Genomic DNA, 11,909 nt, shown 5'->3' on the forward strand with positions numbered 1-11,909 from the left:
GTGCTTACGTAGACGTTACAGTCGTCGTCTGATTGGTTACCGTAAACGAATTCGTCGGACTGCGTAATCAGGCTTTGCGCGGGACCCCGACACAATCGTGCCAGATCCTCGTGAACTTTATAGCGCCCAGAAGCTGTTTTGTATGGCCACCAATGTCCTTTTTATATTTGTTCCTCTAAATACCTTTAAATACCACACTAACTGTAGTGACATGGTTTTAAAAGAGATTCAAGATGTATTCTTTGTAAACTGCGATTGTGATCATTTTTGCGATTTTTCCGTAAGCAACTCAGAAAATGTATAAGAACATAAGAAGACTTATGATTTTCGAGTTGTCTTTTTTTTTTTTTTTAGCTAGTACATTTCCACTGTTACTAATTAAACACAAGAAATGCTAATTTGAAAAAGCAGCCATTCAGTGTAATTTATTATTCTCAACAATATATTTGACTTAATTCTTCCTGCAACCGAAGGTCATGCTAAAAGCCTGGCGCTGAAATACCGTGATGATTGATATGATATGATTGCAAAGAGTCAAAAAACAGGGTCATTGTTTTGAATGTACAGATTTCCCAAGTATTTATTGGTGCATTTGAGCGCAGCACAACGATACATCAAAGACAATGAGGAAAGTCACCAAGTACTTTTCACTGCTTCATGCGAAAGCAGAACACAAAGATACACACTGACTTTGAACTAAGCGTCTGCAGATTGCACCAATCTGTTTTTAAGCCTGTACAATATGCAGCACTGAGATATAGACTGCACCTACCCCCTCACCCCCCCGTTCACACCTCCAGCGCGTCTCAGATGATATCTAATTATTGCCCCATCTGTTTCTGTTGCATATTTGGCACAGTCCCTGTTTTTGTTGTCTCTGCCTCGACTCTCCGTCGTCACAAAGCTCATCCGTCCTTTGTACCCGCACAGAAGAGAAGCACTTGAACAACTGGCACGTCCTTATGATGAACGATGAAAAAAACATAATGACAAGAGCACAAGAGCTGGAATAGAAATGGAATGAACTTTTTTTGTTTTCTTGCTGGTGTGCGGATCGCTATCATTTTCCTTCCGTCCATTCACGTGTATGGAATATAACCACTGCTCCCTGTCATGGTAACAGTCCTCCACAACAGTCACGGCTTTGTTCTCATGGTCAGTCTTGACAGCACGTCCATGGCTGATGTTTTTTTTTTTTTCCACTCCTTGCTCCCCCCTTGTCCGGGAAATTCTGAATACCGCCTGTAGAGGGCAGCAGTTCAACATTCCTTTCTTGTCTTCACCATCTTACTGGCGTACTTGATCGGGATCCCCCAGCGTCTCATTAGATAGACATCAAACACGTAGGCCGTGGCGGGCTCCAGGCCTCCGATCACAGCCGTGGTCACGGCCCGCCGAGGATTCAGCTCTTGGAAATATTTGCAGAGGACCCTCTCGGTGTCAGAGCGGGACTCGGGGCCCAGACAGGGCGCAGTCAGGGCCGACGGTGCCCCCGCCTCCTCGTCGTACTCGCCGACCTTCCTGCGATAGACGCAGTACAGGCTCCTCTCCTCGGTGCCCATCCAGGCCAGGGTGACGCTGTCACAACCGCGCAGCCGGTTGAAGGATTTGATCTGCAGGGTGGAGGGCAGAGACGGAACCCCTCTGCGGTGGTACGCCGACGACACCTGCATCTTCACCGAGGCTACCGGCCCCCCGGGCGGAGCTCCGGCAGGAGGTGTTTTGCCTTCTCTCTCCAAGTGTATGAGATAAGAGGGGCTTCCTTGGAGCCAGATGTGGGCTAAATCACCCTTGACAGCCTGTGAGGTCAACACCTGGCCCTTGCTCGACACGGTGACCTTGACCTTCTCGCCGCCGCCGCAGCTCTGCAGGGTGAGCAGCCCGCTCTGCTGTGGGCCCCGCGGACGGAAGGCGAAGAACTGCTCCGAGTCGGAGCCTCTGCCGTTGAAAGACACCCACCGCAGCTCCCCCTCCCTCAGCGTGGCGATAGCCGACCTCGCCTCCTCGTGCGTCCGGGCCGCTGTGCCCTGGTACGCCCGGCTCGTCCCATTGAGCCTGTCGATCACGAAGACGTCAAAGAAGTACTGGGTGTCAGGCGCCAGGTCGGAGACAGTGCAGACGCTCTCCGTGCCCCGGCAGGCACACCGGAGCTCGTCGTGCTCGTCGTCCCCACTGGAAGGAGCCGGGCTCTGGACTTTGGGGAAGGAGTCCCATTGCTGCCACCACCACTCTTTCAAGATGGGCCACACGGCGGCGCCCCTCCTCCTGGCCTTCTTCTCCTGGTCCTGGTCTCTCTGCCTCCCCTCGCTGACCCGGGCAGCGCAGAGGCTGGGGTAGTTTTGCTGGGAGTTGACGCGGACGCAGTACTCGTGGCCCTTGCGGCTGTGCGCGAGGCTGGTCACCGAGGCGCTGGGCGCCCAACTGAGGGTGACGCTGGTCATGCCCACGCCCAGCGTGTGAACCCGAGGGTCGGCGGGGAGCAGAGGGAAGGCGCCCGAGGGCCCCGAGCCTTCGTGGAGGTACACGGTGGCCCTGGTGCCCTGCAGCTTGGAGCGCAGTCTCAGGATGTAGACGGAGGTGTGAGGGTGGGACGGACCGCTGTAGTTGTTGACGGCGCTGCCAGAGTAGCTGTGCATCCTCTCCTCGGTCCCTGGTCCCTGCCACCACACCTCGGGCGTGCTCTTCTTGCTGCTCCCTGACAGAGCAAAAAAAAAAACAACCCACAGTGCACATCGATTATGGTCACCATCAGTTACTTTTTCCATTTCCAATTTAAAGCCGAGTGGTGCCCTTCGAATCGTGCGGAACGTGAGTCTCGGAGACAGTTACACATTTGTTTAATGAAGGCCGGAAGTTTTTCTGCCCTGTCGTCACCGCGAGGTCGCAGATCGCACTGAGTGTTGCCAGCTGAAGCGGCTTAAACGACACGCTCTGGCTGAAAACATGCTTCGGGTATCAGCTGGTGCATGGCTGCCTCTGATTAACTGATGTCTGCAGAGTTAAGAGCCGACTTTGCCTGTGCAGCCTGACAAAAGTGCTATTCACTGTTTCTGCCAATGTTAGTCTTTTTTTTTCCCTTTCCAGCCTGATGAGTATGCAAGAAGTGATATTTATGTTCCTGAATTAAATTCCAAGGTTTTATAGTTAAAGACCCGGTGTGTGAGGTTGTGCAGGATGTAGTGGTCAGGAAAGAAACTGCAAACAATGTCATTGTTGATTCCTGGTTTCTGACATCAAACTTGATCTTACTTCTCTTTCAAATCCGTGAAACCCCGGAGAGAATATGGCCACAACTAGTGTTTATAAAGTTGCCAAGTTTTGGGGGAAAGAAAATACAACATGCGCAATAGATAAAATGTCAGTTGCCTTGTCTAATTTTCTTTTTTATTTCCTTTTCAACCCAACCAGTCAAATCAGATGAGCGCCCCCTGGAGTCCAGATCTGCTCTAGGTTTCTTCCTACGAGGCCACTTTCACACCTTGCTTGCTCTGGAGGGTTTCATTTGTTTGCTCCTGAAAAGTTGATTGATTCTAGTAGCCGCCAACATTCCCGAGTTCATGAGTGATGCGTCTGGCCATTAAACACGGATGAAACCCACCAGTGCTTGTCTTCCCTGTTTTCCTCTCCCGGAGAAGCAGAAATTGCGCCTCAAATGAGACCAAATGTGTCAGAATCAAAGTGAATAATTTAGGCCGGCGATGGAGAACCATGAGCTCAGAGTCTGAATGATTCATGTGTCATTTTTAACTCCATAACTATATTTTACCATCAGGGGAGGCTTGTTTAGATAACTTGGAAAAAAAAAGAAGAAGCGTGAAACTTTCCAAAGCAAGTTTACTGAAAAATCTGCATCGGCCCAGGCTGTAAAATTTGCCAGATTCATCATGTTCCCTGATTGTTTCTCCAGTCTTGCCTTGTTATTTTTGCTGCCCTGTATTTCAAATTCTGATTCATGTCTTGATTTGTCTGAAGTTGTAAAATCCAAGAGCCTCGCTGATGCAGTGACTGTTTATTCAGCGTTTGAATTAAGAGCTTGGCTGGCCTTTTTATTTTCCCCTTTTCTTCCTCTCCCTCTCTCTCAAATTATGGGATTTTAGGTCAAAAGCCTCATGAAATATGGATCAGAATGTGACGAGCGGAGACCATTACACTCCTCACTGTCACATCTGTGTCACTGTCACTCACTCAGGCCTCAACAGAAGAGGTGGATGGAAGAAGTTTACTTGTACGAAAAGTTGCACGGAAAATACAGACGCACAACTTGGGCCGCTTTATGAAAGAAACACATCTTTAGATGAAAAGATCTTAGGTATAAATAGGATGTTCAGCTTCTGTAGTCTGTTATGTAATTATTCACAGTCTCTGTACGGACAGTTTTGGGTGATGCACAAGGTGCAACAGTTTAACGAAGTCCCTGTAAAATAGCCTCAGACTGTTGTTTTAGAACTCAAGTTCAACTCCATCAACTCTCAACGCAAGTTCAACTCTCTCCAGATTAAACAAACTTTTGTTTGTACTCAACAATTCGCTCATCAGTTCAACTGACCTCCTGAGATCATGAGATCAAGACGTGCCCCGGCTGCAGTTCAACCCACAATTCCCTCGGTATTCAACTATTTTTACAATGAATCCTGGTGAAAAAGTTTCGCCGGGTCTGATAAGAAAGTTTGGAGTGTTGGCACGATAATATCTCATCGATCGATCGCTCGGGCTCGGCCAGATTGAGTGACGACGACGAGGCCAAAGGGGCTATCTGAGGACGCGTGTGGTTCCCTCACACTGCAGGCTCTTCAGCGGTTTGTCCTTCAAGGTCCGGGCGGCCAGGCTCCACTCGACGGGGGAGTCACAGGGGCTGACGGTGACCGACATGGCCGGAGCCTTCTTCTTCAGCGTGAAGTACAGCCTGTGGAGGAGGAGACGGCACAGATAGTCACCGCGAGAAGGAGTCTGATTCATCACCGCGGCGCGGCCGCCAATGTCAACCCGATAACATCCGGCTTCCCATTTAAGCAACAAGGTGACGGATGAAAAAGACAAAAGATGTCTTCCGGGTGCACACCGCGCAAAGTTCTTTTCATTTGGGCCCACGTGATTACCCTTGTCTTGAAAACCTTTCGGCTGGCTGCAGCTGTTTGAAACATCTCGCCTCCCAAATTGCCTCCGCGCCGATCGGACGCGTGATAGCAGAATGGGGGGAGGTGACCCGGGGAGTCACGTGATGAGGCTGATTGATATCTGCCTGTTTGCTGCTGTAGCTACCGGGGATCGTGCTTTGCATGGTGAGTGGCTCAATAAAGGACCGTTTGGCTTTACTTTTAATTCCGATGCTGACAATCCCCCCCCCCCCTTACGCTTTTGCTGATTTAAACCCAAACCCATTCCTCCACCTTTTCACCAGCGACCCGTAATGAGGCCGAAGCTGCGGCGCGGTTTGTTTGCGAACAAATATTTGCTTCCCTCTCCCGCCGACATCATTATTCACGATGCCGCGCAGATGGCCGTTGTTTCCGAGCAGATGCGCAACGCTGTCATTCTCACAGGCACTTTACGACTTATTACGCGGAGTGATTAATAACTGAATCACTGTTTCCGCGGCGCCGTTCTGCGTGACCTCATCCACGGATGGACAGACTGCAGCACACAGGGAGATGCTTTTTATTTATTTATTTATTTATTTATTTATTTATTTGGGGGGGGAGGTTTCGGCCTCACCGCGATTTCGGAACGCGAGCACTGGCAGCGCCGCCTCGGGTCGAGGCCAAATGGGCTCCACTTTCTCTCGTTCGCTCTGCAGTGGTGCTGGAATCAGACGCTGTCTGGTGTTATTGAAGCAGAAAAAGAAGGGCAAATCTGACGAACAGGTCTCAGGTTTTATTTATGACGCTCAGTGGGAACTTTTTCGCCAGTCAGAGGTTGGCGGGAAGCGGGAAGGGAGATCTGTATGCTAAAATGAATATTTTTTTCTTCCCATAAATATCCAATTTGGTTTTTTAAATGTGATTTTTTTTTGGGGGGGGGGGATGGGATGATCCACTTACTTGTGACCTGCTTGCAACATGTGATACTGTTGCAGTGAAGCTGTTGTTTCATTTGGTTTCATTTACTTTACGGGAGGCAACATTTTCAGTTGTCTTTCTGCTGGCGTTGAGCCCGATGGTGGGACAACATAAGCCGTTTAAAGACTCTGAACTCAGGAAAATTGCTCATTGGCGTTGTTCATTATTGCCTGCCAGCGCACACTAGAGTGGGTCCCCCTGTCCTGTGCTCGTGGCATTGTTGTACTCCTACGAGCCAGTCAGATGGGGTCAAGCGCTCCCTCTCTGGCACACAGTGTCCTTTTGAAGGGACGTGATTCTATTCATTCTTTTTAATTACGCACAACTTTAATTGTTTCGGCGTTGTTTTCCCATGAATATTCCATTGTCCGTGTTTGTTTTGCAAGTGAGATTAGTCCAAACCTCACACCGCCTGATCTATTAATTGATTAGAATTTCTGTCCTCAGTTTTTTCCGTTTTCAATTAAAGCCACAAGGTAAAAAAAAACATCACTCTCTTTTTTTAATAGTTTGTTTTTTTTATTTATCACCGTATTACTTATTATCTTTGAGAAGAAATTCTGTACTTTGTGTTCCTTTGTGTAACTTTTTTTTATACCTGGCATTTCACAAACCCATCTGGTAAAGACAAGAGCCCATAAGCAATATTTGGAAAGTGGAGAAGTTGATGAGGTTCGGCTTTTACACACACAGGGGAGCTGTGACGCTTCACGGTGTTCATCAATCTGGCCAAACTCAGTCTGGAGCAAAGCAAAAACATGCTGTCCACTGGAAGAAAAAAAAAAAGTCTTCAATTCTATTCTTAGTTCTTCTTTTAATGAGATAATAATACCGTCCTATTCTCACAAAGCTGCTGCCACGGCAGCATCTACTAACAGGGTTTATGTGCAATAATCTACATTTCAAATGAGAAATACTGTTGTTTATAGACTGTAAAGATGGTTTGCTTGCACTGCCAGCCTCCAACAGATGCTATTTAATGGAATTTCATGGCGCTGTGAAACAGCAGCAGCAGCAGCAGTAACGAGAGCCGCCACCTGGCCCACACGACCGCTTAACGCCTCGCACCTTTGCCCACGTCCAATCTGTCATCCTACCTGCGAGTTCGTCCTTTGGGGAGCGACACGGTGGTGATCTTCCCCTCCGGGAGCCACGTCGTCGGACGAAGCGGCACCTCGTTCTCAGGGGCCAGAGCCGAGTGGGCCTGGGGCCACCAGGGGCCGCAGAACAGCGCCAGAGCCGCTGCCAGACACCAGGACAGGGGAAGGAGGGCCATGCTGCAGAAGCGTATGTCTCTCTCTCTTTTTTTTTTTTTTTCCCCCACACCACGTCTGAGGTCTGCAGAAGACATCGGAGTAAAAGGTCAAGGCCATCACTCACCAAACCGCACGCACGGCAACACACTCACGGAAGCTGTTAAATTCCTATTGTAGCGTTCACGCGGACGCTAAGGAGCTGCGGCGGCTGGTGATTCATTGATATGGAGGAACATCCCATCCTATTCACACAGAATTATTCATGCAGGCGGAAAGAAATTGCCGTGCTATATTGCTCAGGCGCGTGTGTTGGGAGGGGTGTTGGGGGGGGGGTTAACAGCTTGACGCAAGCTGTATCTATATGAAAAAAGTGGAGGGAAAAAGAAAAAAAAAATCAGCCATCGCACCATACTTTTCAAAGTGTGAAGTGGGATTTGCTAATATCACTCCCGAGTCGATGCCTTTTACTCCTACATTTCTATTTTTAGCCCGAATGAGCCCCGGACTCCGAATGTCTGTCATCACGGCTGTTAGTGGCCAGTTTATCAAGAAGGAGAGGGGGAAAGAAAAGAAAAAAAAAACTGCACACGGAAAACAAACACCTGCTGGGGTCGTGTGCAGCCAAATCCAATCACAGAACACAAACGCACAAAAGCCTTGCAGGGGGGTGCGCGCGCGTTAGCGTCGCATTCTGTATCTCCTTTCTCTCGTTACTTTCTTCTTGGCACCACTTTAACACCCCGCACCCCCAACACACACACACACACACACACACACACCGTTTCATGTGCGTTATATTTATGTGTGCGTCGACGGCGGTGGATCGGATGATTACAGGTCTCGCTGTTCTCCGCTGCTCCCCGGAGAAAACACATTTGTTCAAAGTCACGCAGCCTCGGCAAAAACACACTCCCCCGCCTCCCGTCTAACAAGGTGTATTATGTTAGCGCCGTGCCCCCGTGGATCAGATGACTACCGCTGTGGAACCACCAAGGCGGCTGCTTTCTTTCCCTCCACAGAAGGTACATCTGAGTGTGTTTTCTTGGGCTTCCCCGGGACGCCGTGAGATCCAAACCCGCAAAAAAAAAAAAAAAAAAAAAACCCTAGTCGCAGAGCTACAAAGTCGCGCAGAGGCTGCCTGCTCATTATCCTCGCGCAAGGGAGAGAGAGAGGGAGAGAGAGGGAGGGAGAGAGTGCGGAAGAGGGGAGCGACACATAAAGCTTTAACTGAGAGACATGCAGCGGGAGAGAGAAGCAGATTGAAATGGGAGTGTGCGTGTATGTGTGGAAATGGAGAGCAAGAAGAAGAGGAAGAAGGAGAGGAAGAGGAGGATGTTGGATCCCGGAGTAATTACAGGCGAGGAGGGGGAAAAAAAGAGGAGAAACTGAGAGGAGGGGAAAAACTAAAGGAGGGCTGGAATCACAGGAAATGCAAAACACACACACACACACACACACACACACACACACACACACACACACACACACACACACACACGCACGAATGCACGCACACATCATGCACAAGGACAAAATTGCCACAGCACAGATTTTGCCAAACGCACACAGCTGACTGGTGCGTCCTGTGTTTGAATGTGCTGCACATTAGCAGACGGCTGCATGCGCATCCACACACACACACACACACACACACACACACACACACACACACACACACACACACACACAAAAGCTTGGCGGGCCGTGCCTTCAAAATGCAGCCGCTGATAAAATATGCATACAGCTCCTCAGCAAATTATGGCCAATTGAATTATCATAAAGGCAAAAAAAAAAAAAAAAACAGAAGAAGAAGAAGAAGAAACTGGGTCTCACAAAGGAAGGGGAGCCCAGAGAAGTTAAGTATGGCCCGCTATAAATAAATAGACTCCACTTTAAAGACACCAGCCGGTGACTTTGATGGTCACTTCTTCTGTTCTTCTCCATGAGTTTCCTTTTTCTGTTATAATTATCCCAGGCCTTCGACTGGGTTTTTTTTTTTTTTTTGGACGCAGCCTTTTTGGGCTTCAATTACAAATACCCTTAAAAACCAGAAAAAAAGCTCACTTTTTTTTTTTTTTTTTTTGCTCTCCCCTCTTTGTGGCCGCCTCTCCACTCACTCACTCACTCACTCACTCACTGGCTTATTTAAAAGTTGACGCAGGCTGGCTTTCAGAGGGACGGCTCGGTGCGCCGGCTCATTGTGTCCGCTATCTTCTATCTCTCCCCGCTGCCGCTCTGGCAGGACCATCTGCCTTCTGCTATCTGTGGGCAGGGACGGATTAAATGGCATGGGGTGGTCCCCGCGGGATGCCTTGTCCCCTCAGGAACCGCCGTGAGCAGAGGAAGCGTCCTGTGGCACCATAACCTGAGAGGAACATTGATCTAACTGATCTGACTCGCTTCCATACGGGGGTTTACCAGCCTCCGCTGACCTTCTGTGCCACCTTGCTCCATCTCCGTGCAACACTTTGGTGGGACGGGCACGCGCCTTACGTCTTCCCCTTCCCTTTGCTGCACATGGACACTTTTCAAATGTCGAGACGACGGACATCAGTAACCCTCAAACATGCAAAAAAAAATCCCCAAATCCTGCAAAAAAAACCTGTCACAGCTCTGGCCAAAAAGAACAAGTTTGGGACTGAACACATTGCAGCTGAAATGCGAAACGCACTCGCCGAGTCCAACTCTGTCTTTCATCCTCTCTCCCGTGCACGCACACATGTACACACGCACACACACAAACCCAAACAAACGCACACTTGTGCTCTGCGGGGACGACACCGTGCATTGCAAAGCCCCCCCCCCTCCCCATCTGCCCCTCCTCCTCCTCCTCTTACCTTCTGTCAGCGCACGTTCGCCCTCTCCTGCGAGCGGAGTGAAGGATGTGATCAAATGAGAGGGGGAAGCGAGGATGGAGGAGGAGGAGGAGGAGGAGGGAGGTGGAGAAGGGGAGGAGAGGAGGAGCGATAGCAGGTTGTTGTCGGCTCTTCCTCTGGCTCTTGGTCTCTTGTGGGGGAGCCGCTCACTCCTCCTCCACTTCGGGAAAGTGTCTCCCGGCTCTGGGATCGACTCGTCGGGTGTCCCTCCGGGGCTGTCCCGCCTCCTTCTCCTCACCCTGCCGCTCCAAACTCCACATGAAGTCCTGCTGAATGCTGAGTGAACATCATCCGGCCTCCTCCTCCTCCTGTCACTCCTCCTCCTGCTGCTGTTTCTCCTCCTCTTTTCCCTGATCCCTGATGTTTACCTCCTCCTCCTCCTCCTCGGGGCAGTGTGAGCGTGCGTGCGCGTGTTGAAAACTGCGTGTGATGCAGCCAGTGGCGGAGTGTGAGAGGGCTGGTGGTGGGTGGGTGGGTGGGTGGGGGTGATGATGATGATGCTGCTGGGGGAGACGGGGGAGGGGAGGAGGATCTGTTGTCAAGAGTGGTGGAGGTGATGTAAAAGTTGAAGACGTTAACCGTTCCCAGGATGGCGATAACATCTCTGGGAGGGCGGAGCATCTGGCAGCGTGTGTGTGTGTGTGTGTGTGTTAGAGGTCAGAGTGTCTTTGTGCCCTTATCGCTCGTCAAATCAGGTTAGCGATGCGGCGCTGAGAGCAAGCGAGCCCGAGTGGCCACTTAACAGATTGGAGCAAACTTTTGTGTCGACTGTTCAAAGAAAAACACGGAAAGAGACGTAAATAACATGAAAATTTGAGTTGTTTTTTTTCCCGCGAACACAGTTGTGGAAATGATCCCTTTGTGATGTCACAAAGCTCCCCTAGTTGGTTGGATGGTTGGTTGCTTGACTCTGCCCTCTGTGTACTTTGCACCTAGTGCCCTTCCAAACAGAAGAGTCCAGAGAAGCCGAGCAGGAAGCTAAACCCAGCGCTTTTGCATGGGGGCTGTAAACAGAGGGCTAAATGTGCTGTTCTATGAATGAGTTTTATGAATCGTATACGGCTGCTTCAACGGGGTTACAGGATTAGAAATAAAAGCTCTCAGAGGCGGTATATTATCGGGCCGTTAAATAAAATTTAAAGGGAGGGCTGAAAACGTGAAAGTCGTTGAACTTCTGCAGATGTGGCCTCTTTTAAAAACATTTTAAAGCATACTTTTTTCCCCCTACCACCTCACCGACTCCACGTTCTCCTCGCGTCGCCGGTTTTGTGCCAAAGTGAAATTCAAAACCCGCCGTCGCGGAGCCGCCCGTCACGCATGCTTCCATACAGGAACGAGCGCTTTACGTCCTCCACCTATAGGTCAAGTGGAGCTCAGAGGACTGGGGCGGTGGTGGAAGGGTGGTGGTAGTGGTGATGGTGGTGGGGGGGCATTTATATCAGTGGCCCTCCAACCTCGGCCCCGCCACTCCTCATCTCCACACAATGGCCAGCGCCTCCCGCGCGCCTCTCCTGAGCTGTTTAATCAATATAATCAGGGAAATAGAAAGAAGGCCGCCACATTGTTCACGCTCGCCGCCCCCCCCCTCCCCCTGCCCCACCCGCTCTCTGCTCGGGCCCTTTTTCTCGCCCATTCACCGACGCAGGTACTCCAGTGTAGGGCTATTGAGGTCGCTCTGAATGGGACCCACTCCACCCAGAGGGAATATAATCTGACCACAG

At 50.1% G+C, this 11,909-nt stretch overlaps 1 protein-coding gene across 1 annotated transcript; it reads right to left on the reverse strand.

Annotated features, from left to right (window-relative positions):
• Positions 1 to 91: 91 nt before the first annotated feature.
• Positions 92 to 10,607, reverse strand: ndnfl (neuron-derived neurotrophic factor, like). Its single transcript, XM_076038407.1, has 4 exons — positions 10,150 to 10,607; positions 7,154 to 7,394; positions 4,779 to 4,903; positions 92 to 2,695 (listed from the first exon to the last, which is right to left on the reverse strand). Exons 2-4 carry the CDS (start codon positions 7,330 to 7,332, stop codon positions 1,260 to 1,262), a joined length of 1,740 nt encoding a protein of 579 aa, XP_075894522.1. The 5' UTR covers positions 7,333 to 7,394; positions 10,150 to 10,607; the 3' UTR covers positions 92 to 1,259.
• Positions 10,608 to 11,909: the final 1,302 nt, after the last annotated feature.

This window comes from Nelusetta ayraudi, unplaced genomic scaffold (genome assembly GCF_046127955.1).
Source record: "Nelusetta ayraudi isolate G7.1 ecotype Tasmania unplaced genomic scaffold, CSIRO-AGI_Nayr_v1 ptg000056l, whole genome shotgun sequence".
Taxonomy (NCBI): domain Eukaryota; kingdom Metazoa; phylum Chordata; class Actinopteri; order Tetraodontiformes; family Monacanthidae; genus Nelusetta; species Nelusetta ayraudi.